We start from the raw sequence: 19,086 nt of genomic DNA on the forward strand, positions 1-19,086 counted from the left end.
TCGGATCAACGAGAGCAAAAAGAGAAATGCTTTCTGATATCCTCTTACCCAAGATCATCCTGAACACGTCCACTGTCAGTTTCTTGTTCCCACGTTATCTCCTTGCTCAGTTCCTCTCTCCCTCGATCAGCAGTGACTCCAACCTCTCTGGCTCTCAAAACTCAAAGTGAGACCAAAAAAGACGTCTCAACACCACAACCATCACTTTGCATCCTGCGCTGTGTCTCTTCCGCTGCCTTCGTCCACATGAGAAGCTTCTCCTTCTTCAGATCTTGACACGCTCAGCCAGCTGTTGCCAGAGCACAGCAGAACCCCGACTGCAACAGCACGCGCACTCAGTCTACTGCAAGGCAGCCTGTAATGTATTCACTGTTATATATATTCACTCAGTGGAGAAACACCACAGTGTACAGCTGAGATGGAGCCCTGCCTCACTGGAGGAACCTCTGCACCACAGTGTGCATATCTCTCTTCCTCTCTCTCTCTCTCTCTCTCTCTCTCTCTCTCTCTCGCTGTCTCTCTCATATTTTGGGGTTGGGTATAACCTAAAGGCACCTTGCATTCCTGAGCAACGATTGGCCGGAGGCTCGGCCAATGAGAAGAGGAGGTGCTGAGCATTTTCTTGGTGTGTTTGAATGAGGAGGCTGAGTGATAATGCTGCTGTCGATCTTGCTTTCCCTCTCCCTCTGGCACCCCTTCTCTGCTGTTTACTGTTGACTTTTTCTTTCTCTCATGTGTCTCACTCTATGCCTCACAATGACGGCATCTGAAACACGTGTGCCGTCAAAACATCCCCCCACATATGGAGGATGTATGTAGAATCTACCTGTATGTAGTGTCAGGTGTTACATTGTGAAAATACTGACACACAGTTCACACCACAGTGACTTTTCCAGACAACTGTTTGAACAGAGAAAAAAGAAAAGCAGACACAGAGGTTTAACAGAGACTGACAGCTCCAGAGACTCTATGAAGCAGTGGAGGGAGGGGGGGGGGGGATTGAGGTTAACGCAGGCTGACTGGGGATGAAAGCGGTGATGAAATGTGGAAGATATGATGGAGGATGAAGGGGCGTGCAGACAGGCAGAGTGCTGAATGAGCACAAAAAGAAGCTTACTCAAATGATTCAAAGCTTATTTTCCAAACTTCATCAAACTATTTCCCACAAGATCCGGCAGCATGCCCCCCAGCTTCAGGCAACATGAGCGACCTATTTCTACATCATTAATAACAAATAAATAAATACGTACAGTGAATCCGATAATGCTCTGTGACAGACTGCGAGTATGTGTGAACCCAGGATTGTGTGTGTGTGTGTGTGTGTGTGTGTGTGTGTGTGTGTGTGTGTGTGTGTGTGTGTGTGTGTGTGTGTGTGTGTGTGTGTGTGTGTGTGTGTGTGTGTGTGTGTGTGTGTGTGTGTGTGTGTGTGATAAGGTTTCCTCATTAGTTGAGTCGGGCTGAATAATGCAGGTAGGTGTATTGTTGTTTCCAATGGGCCAGGTGCTAATGTGGCTGTCAGAGGGTAAAGGGGCAGACACAGCATGACTTTAATGGATGTCACCATGGGAAACTGAAACCGGACCACTGGACTCGGGTGACACACCATCCTGTGTGTGTGTGTGTGTGTGTGTGTGTGTGTGTGTGTGTGTGTGTGTGTGTGTATGTGTGTGTGTGTGTGTGTGTGTGTGTGTGTGTGTGTGTGTGTGTGTGTGTGTGTGTGTGTGTGTGTGTGTGTGTGTGTGTGTGTGTGTGTGTGTGTGTGTGTGTGTGTGTGTGTGTGTGTGTGTGTGTGTGTTTGTCATGTGGCTTTAAGTTGTTCACTTGTTCACTGCTTTAGGGTTACAGGATGTTGGTGCCAGGTTGATAGAATACAGTTACATTTATTAAAGAATGAGCTGAAATAAGCTTTCACTATTCAAATATATGCACCTCTTCGTGCCTTATTGCATGTTGGAGCAGGAGTAATGTCAACGTTATATTAAAAAGCTTTGACAAAAGAGGTTGCAATTGTTTTTTTTAGTGTGGGAAAATGTTCTAGAGTAGTGTCAGTTTAAAGAGGAAGTGAAGTCTTTCTATATGCCTAAAATATTTTCTATATGATTGTTTTTGTATTCTCTAAATTGATTGACATGTTACTGAGAATCTATCCGTCTAGTTAAATGGGCTATTGATTTTGACAAAACTCTCATCTTTTTTTTTTTCAACTTAAAAGATAAAACCTTTGGCTTCCTAATGTCTCGTTAGGGGATGAGATTTGTCCCAGTGGAGTGGCCGTTTGCCAATTACTGCTTTATTGGATACATCGTGTCTTTTTATTAGACAGTTTACAAAAGATCAACTGATTTGAACATATACAGCTCTTAAGGGTTTCAGGAAGATGCATTGTAATAGTTCAAAGTCAAGCAAAATTTGGTTTTAATATTCATCAAATATAATTTACAGAGAGATTATGTGTTTTCTTTTATATGGAGTCGTTTCTGTGTCTAATGTAATTTAACCGATGCTAGCAAAATAACAAAGCATAGTAAATACAATGCATATACATTCGAGTTGGACTGTTTCACACAAAACTCTACTTTTCTTTTGCATAAAAAAGTCTAGATATATTGAACAGTTTGAATACAGTTTGTATCGGTTGTGCAGTGCAGTCAGTGTACCTGCTCTCCGTGCTATTGAGAGCATGTGACCTCAGCCATCCTTTCATTCTCTCGCCCCTGGAGGCCATAAATGTGTCGACAGGCTTGTTGAACTGTAATTTTAGCCGTGATCGTTAGCGGTGAGTTCTGATGAGGCCTGCCAACGTTTAATGAAGTCTTCATTTCTAGTGTAACTCTGACGAAACAGCCTAAAGCATTGTGTTAAAACAGCCACTTACAGGTTCAAGTGGCCAAACAGAGTAAGATAAAGAGATCAATCCAACCTGAACATTTTTGTCATTTACTATCCTGCATGCACAAGTATAATTTAGTAATGGTATACAAAACAATTATTTGTGGACTTATTGACAAACCCTAGTGACTGGTAACAATATTATAATAACAATGTTGTTGTTGTTGTTGTTGTTGTTGTTGTTGTTGTTGTTGTTTTGTTACTGGTTTTACTGGTTGTGCTGTTTGAGCTGTGTGGTCAATCAGCTGAGGTCCAGACACAAAGTGAAAAAGCAGCCAGCTGTTTGTGTTGTACATCTGTCAGATGGAGAGTTTCTCCTGTCCTGGCACAGTGAAGGAGGCTCAGAGCTCACTCCCACTCATCCTCACTGACTGGAAGAGGTAGTGGTTCACTGCATGTACAACAAAAACATGCTTTGTTAGGGAGGGGGTCGACTGGTCATGGTTTAGTACACTAAAAGTCTTTATTTTTAAGTTTAATTTTTCCAAACATTTGTTATATATGTTGTCAACTTGTCATGAAAAAAATCAGTCTTTGACTTCAGAAAGCAGAAAATACAAAAGAATACAAGTTATTAAAACATGAAACTCGATTCAGAACTGCACTTAATTGACTAGATGTCCACTCACTAACTTTTGTAGAGCATTAATAGCCAACATTAAAGACAGAGGTTATAATCCCTTATGACAGACCAACCCATAGCATGACCGGTGTTCATTACTCATATCAATAGAGCAACTCCCTCCACTGAAGAAGTTGACAAGGGGAAGTGAACCTAATATTATCTTGCTTTTGTCAAACACACTAACATAATTCTACTGAGTTATGTTTACATGGAGTAATGACTAATGACTTAATCCTGACATCTGATCAATTCCTTTCACTCTATATAATTTGCTCTTTTTTAATTCCAGGCACATTTCAACGTGTTTATGACGGGGTCAGTGTGCTCAAGTCAACGAACCTCAATCTAATCAACATGCAAAGAAACACACAACTGTGTCTGTTATCTGCAGTGAGAGTTTAGGCTGACACTGAATTAGTGTGCATCTTGCAATTGAGTCCCCCTACACCGGAATCAGAACACCCTTGATTGCATTAGTTAATTTGCAAAGCTATAACCAACTACAAGTCTTCCTCGGGCAAAATGTGTTCCTTGTGTTGCATTTGTTTGGTATCCTTTACTCATATCCTACTGACACTGACAATCCTCATTTGAACCAGAACACTTCTTGCACACATTGCTCATTATTTCTCCTGCGTCTGCCTGATTCTTCCATCCTGTTGTTATGTCGCTTTCATTAGGGATGTAACAAAGTACAGAGACAGTGCCCTCTATATAAGCCTCTGTCTTTTTTCTCTTCCCCTCCCTTCATCCCTGCACCACACCGATGATGTATGTGAAAGGTCGGGGGTCAGATCAGGTCTGAGTGCAACTCTTGTCTGACAATGACTGCTGACATGTGTTAAAGACCGCCATAACACTCATCAAAGAGAGAAAGCTTCAAAGACTCATGGAGGTCTGTCACTGGCGCTTTATTTCTGCTCACAATATTGCAATAATGAGGGGATCCTGGCTTATCCAGCTCTCGTTCATGTTAAGGTGATCAAAGGAGGAATGCTCAGAGTTGTGGGTGGGTTAGCATCGCTCAGAAGTCCATGATGTTCTTACCTGAGCCCCACATTGGTTGCCTCTGTTCCTCACCCGGGTCGAAAGGATCCAGTGCTTGAGTCCAAAGGTCAGTGTGTCAGCAAGCTCCTCTTTGAGTGCGATAAATTAAAGTTTGCTCACGTTACTGTGAGGAGATAAATAAAGTAGCAATGAGCAACATTAGCGCAGACCTTGCACCGGTCAGCTGGAGAGCGCAGAAACGCTCGGCACAAGAAGCCGCATGCCCACAGTGAAGCTGCATCAAACAGAAAGCTGCATGATGGTCAGTTTCTTCCTCTTCCTCTTAATCCTCCTCTGTGTTTCTCTATATTCTCTATGTGTTGTTTTTATTTGATCCTTCCTGCCGTCAACTCTTTCCTGGGAGCTAAGGAATCAAGTGCATGAGATTCCAGAGGCTAATTCTGCCTCTTACGACGGGGGAACCTAATATGTGAGGACAACTGTGGAAGGAGGGAGATACAGGCAGAGAGAGAGAGAATGTGAGGAAAAGGAGGGGCAGGACCGAGAGGAGGGGGAACCAGCGACGGATGGAAGATCAGACGAAACAAGTGTGTGTTGTCGAGGAGGAGCAGGGTGGCAAGGCGTTGAAACTTGAGAGACATGAAGCAGAGCAGGAACATGTTGACATGGTGAAGCATAGAAGACTATGATTGGTGGATGAATCAGATGGCTCACAGGCAAATAGGTTGTTTGTTTTAGGAAATGGGTTCCCCCAGAATTGGCTCTGCCTAAAAGGTTCTTTTTTCAGATAAGGTTATTGGCTTGAATAAATGGTTTCTTAAAAAAGTCTTGAAAGCCATTAAATTCATTAGAAATAAGGCCTCACATGGTGTTAAACTGTCTTAAATACGTTACAGCAAGTCAAATATCAAAATAATTGGTAGCATCACTGTTTTGCAATACATACGTTTGGGATAGCGGACAAATAACAAATTAGTCTTAAATATATTTCTCTGAGGCTTTTTAAAAAAGTCTTAAATAATCTTAAATCTAACTTGCCTTTAGCTTGCGGAACCGTGAATAAATTATACAAAAAATGTGCCCTACAATTTTTCAAAAAATGGCTGAGGGGGAAAAGACTCATGAACTTTTGTGCTTTCATGCACAATTTTGAGCTAATATGGAAATGAAAGCATTGCAAAAAGTGTGCTCATATTTTGTCTGATTCTTGCCTTTCTTTAAATTGTTTCTCCATCACCTATACAGTTCAAGTTCATGTAACTCAGCAACCGTTTAAACGCAGTCATAAATTCCCAACTGTTTTTACAGTCTCCTGTTTTCCCTCTCACATCGCACAGTTAAACGCATCAATTATCAGTAGGTGGCTCTTTTGTTTATTTGCACATGCATGTAGAACAGACAGTACAAATCAGGAGAAAAATGCTTTTTTAAGATATCTGCTCTTTTAAATAGCAAGAGTTATACTTCTTAACAAATAATAGCAAGATATATACAAAAACGGATGAAAAAAAAGTAAAAAACATTTTTAAGTCCAAGCAGTTACACATTGAGTTGAGGTGCATGTTTTATTAATGTTTCTAATTAAAGTCCTTAAAACGCTGATCCACTGCAAGTCCAACACTCTCTCAGCCTCTCAGTCATCCATTACGCAGTTAGTCCTCCACTGAAACACCCAACGTGAAGTGCTGCAAAAGCTGGGATGATGAAATTAAAATGTGGATGGCAGTGAGATGAACAGTGTCTCAGAAAATGTACAAACATGATACTGTTGGGCTCCTGTGTGTGCTAGCATGTCGATTCCTCTCTGCTGCCGGTAAGTGTATATTCAGATTGGATATTGTAAATGTGCTTGCAACTGTGGTTTTAGGAAAGTATACGGGTATAAGGTGGAGGAGCAGGAGGAGAGGCCGGAGGTGAGACTGACGCATGGCGCAATGTCGACTAAATGTCAGCCCAATTCTGATATGCTAGAAGGCGGGTGAAGAATCGATCTACATTTTACAACTCAGCTTGCAGGACATGCCGGATACATGTGGGGTTAAGTACACGCTATCAAATGTAAATGAACAGTTTATTGGCATTTACTATGTGAAGTGCTTTTGTGTAAATGAGAGTGAGGCTGTTTAGAAACACTAAGTGTTTTAATGTTGGCATTAAAAGCAGTAACAGCGCCGTCCTGTCGGCCTTGACAGGGTCCCACTGTGACACTTCAGAGAAAGAGATGCCCATGTAAACTTAGAGCCTGGTTTCATTTGAGGCAGACACCTTGCCTTTATTTCATTTGCATAATACACGCACACACACACATGCCCCCCCCCCCACACACACACACACCCTCTGCCAATATCCCACGTAGGGGTTAGGTTAAGGGACAGTGGGGAAGGACAGCAAACTGAAGCAGTAAGCACATTTCATCAGGGGGATACAGTTACACACACACACACACACACACACACACACACACACACACACACACACACACACACACACACACACACACACACACACACACACACACACACACACACACACACACACACACACACACACACACACACACACACACACACACACACACACACACACACACACACACACACACACACACACACACACACACACACACACACACACACACACACACACACACAGATCCCTCCCCCTCAGGCTCGCTGTTCTCTATCTAAGCCATTCTCTCTCTCTTTATCTGCTATAAAATGTTAAAAGAACACCCAGCATTACTTCCGGCAGAGAAATGCAGGACGTGTCTCTGTCTCTGATCTATAAATGACTCATCGATGTTTACGTACGTTTCCATTCCACTTGACACGTGGATCTATTTGGACTGAGGCACCTCATCCAAGCAGCTAATTAAAAGACTGTTGGCCAAAACGATGCTGTTACATTTTAACGGCCCTCCGCTCACCTAACTTTTACCCCAGGTTGACATTTGTGTCACCTAATTAATAGTAACAGGACACCTGAGACTGCGTTGAGATAGGGGGTTTCTGTCCGCACAAGGTCAAGGAAGGTTGAATTGTTGGACACTTGCTTCAGAAGATCATTACCTTCTCATAATGGACCCTTTACTGTCTTCTCCAAAATGATTGAACTCCAAAATCAAAGGGTATGTATGTAAGGATGAGAGATAGAATTAGAAACAGAAAATATTAAAGGTTTTCAATGTAAGATCATTGTACACATTTGAAAAAGAGATAGATGTTAGATAATAAAACTCATTTGTGTTGGTCATAAGTATTCAAATCTTGTTCTTAATTAAAAATAAAAACATGTTCAATTTTGCATAGACTCACCTACATCAGAATCATTTGTCTCATTGTATAAACAATAACATTTAAACCAATGAAAGAGTTTTACTTCAAATAGTAGTTGTGTTGTTCCTTCCATGTGTTTGGCTTCTTTTCAGCCCACCGAGCCAGAAGTCCTGGAGAACACTGTCTGTTTTTGTTCTTGCTTTTTTCCTCCGTAAAGATAAAAGCACCAACCACATCCCTCTTCCCTGTTATAGACCTTGCTCTTCAGCGCCGCCTTTGAAGATTTAATCAGTCAGATTTCCTTGATTAATCCTTTTTCATGTCCTTTCACGGTAAATAATTACAGATACGATCGCTAGCTGGATATGGGGAGAGCATGCAGATACCTTCATTAGCCTGATCCAAACACACTCCATCAACCAGTTTACATGTAAATAGGTTCATTTAATTCCCACCTCTCGCTCACTCTGCTGGCAACACTCTATTTAACATTGGGAATCTTACCAATGTGTCTGTTTTATTTAGTCTTTACCTTGTGCAACAATACTGTCAAATGTTTAATTTGCACATTAAATATGCTTATATTTAATCCAGCTGATTGTGTTTGACCAGATGACTACAATTCAACCTCTTATGAAGCTCAAGAACAGGGACTCTCTTTCTCGACTACAGTATTTCTAGAAGGCCTGTATCAGACTCCACAGTAACAGCAGGTTGTCTAATGGTGACATCTAGTGGCCAAATACCCATCATCATCTAGTTTTAGGATTTGATTTCAGTCACAAGCTTTCACCACTTGGTGGCAGTGCAACTCTGCCTTTGACATTCATTGAGTCAGCACTAACAAATTAATCTCATGACAGAAACATTATTTCTCATTGGCACAAACATAACAGGCTGATGCTTTTTCCTGAACTATGAGTTAAGATCTTTTACCTGTGCCTGGGCGAGTCTTTAGCATCATTGGTTCTTTGTTGTGGCTGTAGCTGCGAGCCGTTGTGAAACAGAGGAGAAGATGATCTGCTGCCCGACTGCCCCTCTCCCCTCAGGATTAGTGACTTAATGCAACCATTCAGACACTGAGCTCCGATCAGCTGCTTAATACTGTTTTATCCCAAATAACACAACCATGCACGCAGCATGGTGCTTCACAGACACGCACATAAACATATACTGTACCTACTTAATCCAACAGATTAAATATACATGTTATATGTTTTTGAACTGCAGATCGCTCACTCGAAGCTACAATATGAACAAATATCTGTGAATGCTTTGTTTTCTGGATTTCTAATTTCAAAGAATTGTCCAAAGATTTGTTAAAAATATAAGTCTCTTTGAAAAAGGTGCTCCATTTAAATATTGCACCCATAGTGAATATTAATGTTTTATTTTAAACTATATGTTCCATAAATATAAAATGGTATTTGTACCTTTGTGTATGCTCAGTTGACCTGTGCAACAACTAAAAGCCTTCAAATGCAAGGGTTAGGGTTGAAAACTCTCTTTTTTATGATTTGTACCAATTTACCAGAAGAAAACGTAGTATTTTACATACATGTAAAAATGAGATTTTATATTAGTTTGCACGAGATATTGCTGCTGCCGTCATGGTCTCATTTAGACCATTTGTCGTCACAGTCAGAGGGGTCAGGGGTCAAAAGGGACAAATTCAGCCCTTTGTTTGTCTTGGGTGAAAAAGTGGCCTTTCAAATGGAAAATCCTTTCCCCCTAAAACCCTGGTCTATCAGCGGTCTATCATCTATCATGAGGGTAAATCAGGGATATTCCACATATCGTGTGAGACGTCCTGTGCCTTCAAAGAGCAGAGAGATGCCCTGCTTTTGTTATTCATCCGGCCCCTTCAAAGTCACTCCCTGGTCCCCCTGGTTAGTAGTGCAAATGCACTGCAAACACACACACACTCTCACACACACACAGGCTTATCCTAATCCTTGTGAAAACAAAGTCATATATTTTTCCCACCGCGGGTCAGGCGGGATGTTCATCAGCATGTTTATCAGGATTATGAGCATTTCATCCATAATATAACCTCTCACATTATACTTACCAAACACTCAGTGTTCCAAATGAAAAGCTGTGGTGACTTTGTGCAGGAATAGATGATGAGTTGACCAGCAGAAAGAGGACTCCACTGGCGACCATGACTCTTTCAGACCATTCCCACCAGTGAGCCATGACCCAGTGTGACCTTGTGACCCCCGCTCACTGACCTCTCAGTGGGTGGCCCTCGCACTGACCAGCCTGGACCATGAATCAACACAAGTGGCTGCTCTCAGATCAGATCTTTGTTATTTTTTTGCCATTGTCTTCTCCACTTTGACAGTACATTTCCAGCACGATATATTTCTACTCAGTCAGTTACTTGTTATAACGTTGCCCTTTTCCACCTGTTGTCTGGCATTTTCTTTATAAACTGTACCCTGTGTCCTTTTGTGTCCTTCTATAGTCCATTTCCTGTTGTTTGTCTCACCCCGGCTGATATCTCCCTAAATCCACTGTTTTAATTGTTCCCTATATTGCCCCTATGCCCTGTAAGGTGTCCTTGGGTGTTATGAAAGGCACCCCCCAAAATAAATGTATTATTATTATTATTATTATTTGTCATTTAAACACACAATACTTATTTTTCTGCCCCAAGGGTTTTCTCAATCAAACAATAGCAGGAGACGGAGTTTGATGGAATCCATTTCACTCAGATTTGTTGAGGAGGCTTCAAACAGCGACCGAGGTATCTGCCGATGTCTCCACGCCAAAACAAACTGATACCCGTTTTAGCAGTTTAAAAATGCAGTTTCTTCGACGGTGGTCAACTGCTCCTAGCGTCTGCTCAGATTATCTTTCTGTCCTAAGATCTAGATATCCAATGACTAAAATCCTTCCAGCAGTTATGACAGCTTTTGGTAGACAACCACAACGATGCTTTAATGAAACGTACCGTTACCTTGTTTTAAATCACAGATTGCTCTTGGTTTGCAAATTGTTGAAACATGTATACAATAAATGTTTATGACTAAAAAACATAAATAAAATAAGTCTGGTTGTTTTTAGACTTTTAAATGTGGACAGTATATATATCATAACCTAAATGTTTCTCCATTACTTTGTAATCCTCAGATTCACTCGTGCTTCTTCGTAGAAAAATGGAAAGTCTTATATTTCCAACCCTATAAATCCTGATTTAGATTGCATTAGGAATGTGTGTGTTCCTGAATGTATGTGTACAGTATATATGAAAGGTCACCAGTGTAAATGTAGAGACATGTGTTTATTACATATGTGAAGGTTAAGTTGTGGTCTGAGTGAACGTCATGACGGGATTATGCCGTCCCAGTGTGAATACAGAAGAAATCTGTGTGGCTGGGCAGCCATGTTAATCATAAATCTTTATTTTACAATCCTGCCTCGCACATCCGCCCTTTCATTAAAAGACGGCCAAAGGATTAGTGAAGCTAAACCATTGAGATCTGGAGAGACAAATGAAAAACAACGTAGCGAGTAACAAGGATCCTCGCCCTGTTGATGGTGCTGCTGAATTGATGGGTTCATATGAGAAAAAGAGGAAGAATAATTGCTCTGATAAATAATGTTAATATACTTTGTGTCTACCTACACTCACCTAAACAATCAACCAGAGTAATGACTCATAGCATGCTAAAGTCCATGAAGTACATTAATCTACCATAATCCATGCTTAATCAAAATACCGTTTACCGTTTGCATTGCAAAGACTCTATGCTGCATTATAATGGATTATCATGTAAAACAGCGACATGTAGGGAATCCCAAGTAACCTGGTAACCTGGTAACCTGGTATCCCAAGTAACCTGTCTCAGCATTTTTGATGGGATTTTAAATTCATCAGAAATCTACAGTTGTTTATGGTTTGTTAGAATATTCACTTTTAATATCTGAAATAAAAATGTACAAAATGTCTATCTTCTTTTTCTTTGAATATATCTATATGTCTTATACCCTTAAGTACCGAAAGTAGACACATTTGACTTGTGTCTGCTTTCAGGTATCTTCCATAATGATCACACACAGTATAATGCAGCATAGATTATTTTAAATGGTGACATGGCTTTCTTTGTGTTCTTTCACTTGTTATGTTTCGCTTTGCCTTTAAACATCTTGGGACTATGTTGGATACAAGTTATTTCACTGGAACATGTTAACCTACATTTATTGTATGATAATCCAAAAATAAAGTCGGTCTGCCTGTCTGTCTGTCTGTCTGTCTGCCTGTCTGTCTGTCTGCCTGTCTGTCTGTCTGCCTGTCTGTCTGTCTGTCTGTCTGCCTGTCTGTCTGTCTGTCTGTTTGCCTGTCTGTCTGTCTGCCTGTCTGTCTGTCTGCCTGTCTGTCTGTCTGTCTGTCTGTCTGTCTGTCTGTCTGCCTGTCTGTTTTACAAAAAGCAAACACAAAATCCACGGACTGATTGATTTCTTAATATTTTAATAACATAGAATTTTCCAAAAGACAACAGAAATGAAAAACAAAATGGACATGTCCAAAGCAAATGTGTTTTTCATATGTATTCATGAATAACCTGAGAATGACATTTCTGCTTCTTCACCTTGATCCTTGAATCTTGATGTTTAATCAATACATCTTTCTTCTTCAGACAACAGCTTCCGAAGATCAGCTACACTGCACTAGGAATTCTACATCTGAATTAGTTTGAAGTGCAAAACATGAAATAATGTAACGAACAACAGAGAAATTGACACACAAGTAATATAATAGATGAACTATCAACAAAGAGAGGCCTTGACCACAAATATGTACAAAAGGAAACCATACACACAACCGCACATCAGCACAAAGTTAATGTACACTGAATTAAATAAGAGAATAAATAAAAATACTTTTAATTTATGTAGAATATCTGATGTTACCAAAGTTAAATGAATGCTTTTATCACAGTAACAGGACATCTGGTCCAAATGGTCAATGTTACGTTTCTTGTAAAGACCCTTGGAGGTTCTTAATTTACTTGGTAATCAGATATTTAAATGTTTGTATTGGTTTCAAATGTATTTCATAATTTTAACATATTCAGCCGTGCTATTCTAGGTGCACAACACATGCTAGCAAACCGTGTTATATGCTACGAGCATAGAGACTGATCCTGCAGTCAGTCAGTGTTCATGAAGGATCAGATCAGTTCATTGAGGGTTTGAAGCAGAATCGACACTCCTGATCCGTCTTAGTCTCTGTAGACGGAGGTGATCTGTCGGGGGGGCATGTGCTGGGGGTGGTAGGAGTCATACGGCCCCTCTAAGTGTACGTCGTAGCCAGTCTGAGTCTGATACAGACCCTGCTCCACCGGGGAGGGGGAGTAGTGGTGTTGAGGGGGGTAGTGCGGTGAAGGCTCCTGTTTGGGCACCAGGTTGCTGCTGATGCTCAGAGGCGGTGTAGGGGGGCCGTCGTACGGAGGGGTCCCCACACCACCGCCATTATACTCATTTGGGGAGTGATTCTCATAAACTCCTCCTTTCATGGCCCTCAGATGAAGCATGTGAGCAGAGTCAAAGGTGCCGTACGGGGGGCTCGGCAGGCCAGGAGAGGAGTAGCCCACCACGCCACCGAGAGGAGCAGCTGCCGCCCGGACCCTGTGTCTGTCCTCAGGCCTCATCCCGGGCCCAGACCCCGGCCCCAGCTGCAGGCAGCCCGCCACCAGGTTGCTGGTGGGCTGTGAGAGGCCCTTGCACAGGGTGTCCATGAAGGACCTGCTTTCTGTGGAGATGCCCCCATCCAGGGCTTCGGACAGAGCGCAGATGTAGTTGCGGGCCAGCCGTAGCGTCTCGATCTTGGACAGTTTCTGTGTTTTGGAGTGACAAGGCATGATGGTGCGCAGGCTCTCCAGAGCGTCGTTCAGACCGTGCATGCGGGAGCGCTCCCTGGCGTTAGCCTTGACTCGCCTCACACGGAAGCGCTCCTGCCGGGCCTTTGTCATGCGCTTTTTCTTTGGCCCGCGTCGTTTGGACTCGTTTTCATCCCCCTGTCCCTCCTCGTCATCCTCCTCGTCTTCTTCGTGTGCATCCTCGCTCCCAAGCTCCCTGTCCTGTTCATCTCCTCCATCTCTGTAGTGGTGTGATGAATCTGATGCGTCTCCATCAGGCGAGCTCATGTCTCCGTCCACCCACTGCAGAGGGCTGGCGGCCTCCTCTCCCTCGCCTGGTCTTACATATGGCTTAATCATCATTGTACTGTAGAAACAAGAACAAGGGAGTGTCAATTTCATGTGCTGTGCAAATAGAATCATCATTACCATTTTACAGCCAAAGAATGCCATTGGACAAAAGCTCATATTTACTGCATGTAATGCTAAATAAAACGAAGTAATGCACTCACTGTGATTCATATTGTATGCTACTACACCAATTTACAGCGGCAAATGTTGTTCTTTTAATCCCTATTTAAATGGTTTGTATAGATATAGATGACCAGTTTATAATATATCTATTGTTTAAAGGTATGTTAACACAGCTAATAACGATGCATTGAAATGTAGCATCAATGCTTTTACCTAAATAAAAGGTCTGATTTGTGTCCCCTTCTAAATATCTCTTCCCTGGCTTCTTCTGAGAAGACACTGAGATCAAGTCCCTTTAATTCTTTCTCAGAATTGTGTTAGTAGGGCAGGACAATCACATATTAGAATTTAAAACGTGTGTGCATTTATAGGTTATAGATTAAAGACTGATTAAACCTTAATGTGATTGCTTTGATTGAAATAAAAACAAAGGATTCTGTATTTCTCCACCTCAGGCTGTGAAGAAGGTGAACCCTCATTTAAGATATAAAAATATACGGAAATGTAACAGTGAACTGGAAAAATAATCAGAACACTAAGAACATCTCTTTGGTGTCTTCCGGTGTCTTTTTCTAAGGAGTTTAAGGGGGTTATTTGGGGCTGTCACCTGGAGCCAGGTAATTTGTACTTTTTATTAACCAATAATAATCTAACTTCTAAACCCTGCCTGCCAGAAGTCCTCAAAGTGTTTCAGCACCGGACAGCTCCCTCTCGCTCCTCCGCCACAGGTGTCGGTGCTGTTTAGCAGACACAATAAAGCACAGAGAAGAGATTATCTAAAACGAATGACCTTAGTGAGCGTTGGAAATGTGAGTTTTCATAGATGCATTATCTATTTTCATTCATTTTCTCCCCCGCTCCCCCTCCCCCGTCACAGTAATCCCGGTTAACTTGTGAACTAGTAATGCCCGGCCTGCGAGATAAAGTCACTGACAGGACTTCAATCTGGGGCATCGCAGGATTTTCTCCGTGGATGAAGCGACAACCATGGGATTAAATGAAAGATCGACGTCCCCAGATCAGCGACAGACAACTCAGAGTGTATTGAAATCAGACCTTTTCAAAACGCACAACTATTAATGCCTCGACACAAATTGCTTGCTTGAGCTGCTTTTTGCTAAATGTCAATATTAGAATAAGCCTCTTGTACTAGTTGTATACTGTATGTTGACATGTTGTGTTTACCAGGATATCATCAGCCAAATAAAAGACGTTAAACCCATGCGATTGAAAATAAACATGAAATCGAGTCACTTTAACTCTACCAGCCAACATAAATAACTTTAACATTTTAAAAACTTAAATCATACCCGTGTTAATATGTCCCGGTCCTCCACAGAAGGTCTGGTGGATGATACTCGTTTTTCAGAGTTATGTCTCTGTCAATAAGCGGTGAAGTGTCGCTGTGTCAGTGTGAGCCTCAGTGTGGGACACTCTGCGGGGGATCTGGATCTTAACTCTCCCCGGTGAAGCTCCTCCCCCCGTCCCTGTCCTGCTGACGCGCTTGAGCTCGCGCGTGGCCGGCCCGTGGCTCAAGCTCTAGTCGTCGTGTGTGTGGTGGTGTGTGGTGGTGTGTGTGTGTGTGTGTGTGTGCGTGTGTGTGTGCGTGTGCGTGCGTGCGTGTGTGTGCGTGCGTGCGTGCGTGCGTGCGTGTGTGTGTGTGTGTGTGTGTGTGTGTGTGTATGTGTCACTTAAACTCCAGACAAACAGGAGAGGCCCGGGCCTTTGTTGCTTTGCGCCAAATCCGCAGCACGTTCGCATTGAGCGGCGCAGAGACGCGCTCAGTCGGATGAGCCTAACTGTATGTGACAGCTTGAAGTTGCGTGTGAGCAGGTGTTTGTTCCATCCCTTCTTCCGTCCAGCCATCCATCGGTCTGCTCTGCGGAGACAGGCTGTTGAACAAGTTCATCTCACCCAGGCGGCAGCTCTGAGCAGCCGGGTGAGTTTGCTCTCATTGCAGCTCAGCATCAGTATATCTCTGGGACTCTTTAATGGCCTCCTCTCTGGAGGTCCTTCTGCAGCTTAAATAACCACAACTCACACTGAATGTTCTAGCAGGACTTCTGATTGAAGTGTCAATATATATATATATAATAATATTATATTGGTATTATTACGGCATTTAAAAGCTTTTAACAATTATATATACTTTCACATCACATTTTGTATACTGATCTCAATGTTTTGATTTACAATTAGGTTGTCTTAATTGATCAAAACAAGCACATAACTCAAAACTCTCAGTTGGTCTGAGCATACTCAGTTCAATCTAACTGTTTGCTTAATGTGATTACTTTAGTATGTGTGTGTACGTGCATGTAAACATAGTCTTTAGCTGGAAATATGATTTCTTTGTCTATACAGTAATTTCATTTGAAACGCTTGTTCTTAAGATATATACTATTTATTTATTAAAATACCAGAACACTTGAAAGTCAAAGCATGATGAAAGCAAGCTGAGATTATTCCATTTTCAATTAAAATAAAAGAAGGTAAAGGATTTGTTAATTTACCAATGATTTAGGGAGTTCATAAAGCTGGCAAAGAAGCCCCTGCTTTAAGTGACATCACTAAAGGCGATGTATCAGACTTCATGCAGCTCCCTCTGCAGCCACAAAGCTACAACCTTTAATCACAAATGCAACAAAACACCTTAAAATGTAGTATTTGGGTAAATTATGTACTTTCTTAACCATAAGGATTGTGGCCGTTCTTGGAGTGATTGTTACTGTGATTCATCACCCCATGCATGATAATAATTATAGATCAAAGTTCAAACTTAATTCTAGTTGTAGATATGGCATTGATATACATAATTAAAGTGTATGGGTACATTAAGGGTTGCAACTAACAATTGTTTTTGTCATTGATTATTTGTGCAGATTATTTTCTACATTAGTCAGAAAATAGAAAAAAGTGTCCATCCCAGTATACCTCAGAGTCTTAGGTGATGTCTTCAAAAGTCTTGTTTTGTCAGTCCAAAACCTAAAAATATTAAATTGAATCCGATATAAACCCAAGAAAAGCAGGACGTCTTTACATTTGAGGGGCTGGAAACTACTTTTTTGCATGAAAAATAACAGAAAACAATTCAAATGTGACCAAAATAGTTTGTGATTACTTTTCCGTCAATAGATAGGTTTAATTGTTGCCGTTTAACATTCCTTAAATATTAAATTATAATTGAATATTTCTCTGAATCACACTTCAGTGACAAAGACGTGCACAACAACATGATAAGGACCCTCATCAACACTGATCGGGGAACAGAGAGCAGGGAATGTGCATGATTTGGAAACAGAGCACCACATGCCCTAGCAGGGAGAATTGAGGTAGGTTACGAGGTTATCCGCACACCCAGACAAGGCTCTTCTCGATCCCCGTTCACCCCCAGGCCGACCACCTTCCCCACTGCCCCTCCCTGTGGGTCTCTGCCTTTCCTATTCCACACCTGCAGCCTGAAATGGGAATAGCAGAGCCGGGCCTCTTGCATCCCAGGAGTGGTACTAGCAGGGGAATATAAGAGCTGAGGCCCTGTGTCCCCATTACTTATACTCATAACACCTTTAATACAACTTAATCAAATCAGAATTTGTATTTGAAATTGTTTTAGGGCTATAAAGTTGCATACATAAACACCTGTAATGTTGAAACTGAAATGTTTCCTTTATTTGTATTCTTCTCTGTTTGACCCACTTACTGTGTATCACTGTCTTCAGGTGGGGCTCAAGTGTAATTCTGTATGTGTGCCATAATGTCCCATAAGATCCCTCAGTGCTGACCACACATGATGAAGTCCTGCTGCAGATGGCCCTCTCTTAAACATATCTCTTATTTTAACAGTCTGTGGCTCAGATGCTCATCTATTCTCCACCGGCTGCTCAGCGCACTCAGCATGTTCACATGGCTCAGAGGACACCGCCTCACCTTATCTAGGTATGTTCGTGAGATGGAATTCAGTTTATTATAATGAAATACGAAGGACGGATACAACTTCACTCCAGTACACACACAAACATGACCTTGCCATGAATCCCCTGTGAATCTGTTTGTGACAGTGGGGGAAAGAGGGATTTTTCCATCTGTCATACTGGAAGTCCTCCGAGAGATGTCATCCCCACAGCACGAGGAGTGTGTGCATGTCAGTGTGTGTGTGTTTAGAGTAGTGGAGGGATTGCATATGCAGCAATCAAATACATTTTTCCTCCAACAATATCCAAAGCCTCTAACAAGGTCAGCGCAATGCATCAAGATTTTATCCATCACTCTGCATATGTCAGTAACCACTAAGAATGACAATGCGGTCTTCAAATTGTTTGGAAAGCACAAAAACAACTCCAGAGAATGAACGTTGCTCTGTATTTCATGGTCCTGCATCAACTTTAGAAAAGGCCGGCATCTAAGCCAAAACCTGAACCTTCCTCCAGCCGAGCACCGACCCTGGGGAGACAGGGGTGATGTTGACCATGTGTCCTACTAATCATCTCAATGATGGACCCCACTACTGGGTAAAATAGACACCCCCCTGCCTGAACCCCTAAACCCCCTTAACCCTTCCCTAAACCCTCTGTTGGCCCCCCGTTGTGCGTGCTCATTGGCTGACCGCCTTCAGGCGTCCCTTTTCCACGGGCCCATTGTCTGGCCCCATAAGCAGCTTTGTTTCTGCATGTGCAGCTGGGCTGGCCCGCGCAGCCATTAGCCACAACACGCTAAAAGGAGAGCGGGATAATATAATTACAAAACAAAAGTCAGGTGGCTCACGAGATCTGCCAGAAAAAGCCCATTTGGGGGAGATGCGAGGACACGCTGGCGGGTGGCCAGCTATAATTCGATTATGAAGTTGTGTGAGTGACAAAAGAAACAATTGAATCTTTTTTTTCTTTTATTTGCCACACTGTGGTCTAATTTGATTTCATCAGGGCCTTAAAAAGAAAGCAGTCTGAAAAGA

The 19,086-nt window shown here is 42.0% G+C and overlaps 2 protein-coding genes across 3 annotated transcripts in view; both read right to left on the reverse strand.

Moving 5' to 3' along the window:
• LOC117447427 (zinc finger protein 385A-like) overlaps positions 1-4,645 on the reverse strand; it is a 35,396-nt gene extending 30,751 nt beyond the window's left edge. The window contains exon 1 of one of the 2 annotated variants that reach the window (XM_071203141.1): positions 4,562-4,645. In XM_071203141.1, the coding sequence (XP_071059242.1) occupies positions 4,562-4,574 (13 nt within the window). In that variant the 5' untranslated portion in view covers positions 4,575-4,645. Of the gene's footprint in view, positions 1-48; positions 460-4,561 lie in introns of those variants that run through there. The other variant, XM_034084166.1, reaches the window with a different exon arrangement.
• An 8,383-nt stretch (positions 4,646-13,028) lies between these two features.
• Positions 13,029-14,045, reverse strand: LOC117447429 (neurogenic differentiation factor 4-like). Its single transcript, XM_034084169.1, has one exon. The coding sequence runs from the start codon at positions 14,025-14,027 to the stop codon at positions 13,029-13,031; it is 999 nt and encodes a 332-aa protein (XP_033940060.1). The 5' UTR covers positions 14,028-14,045.
• Between the last annotated feature and the right edge of the window lie 5,041 nt (positions 14,046-19,086).

Source organism: Pseudochaenichthys georgianus, chromosome 5 (assembly GCF_902827115.2).
Source record: "Pseudochaenichthys georgianus chromosome 5, fPseGeo1.2, whole genome shotgun sequence".
NCBI classification, from domain to species: Eukaryota; Metazoa; Chordata; class Actinopteri; order Perciformes; family Channichthyidae; genus Pseudochaenichthys; species Pseudochaenichthys georgianus.

Coding starts and splice junctions, on each gene's coding strand:
- LOC117447429 (XM_034084169.1), bottom strand. CDS start 14,027: ATGATGATTAAGCCATATGTAAGACCAGGCGAGGGAGAGGAGGCCGCC.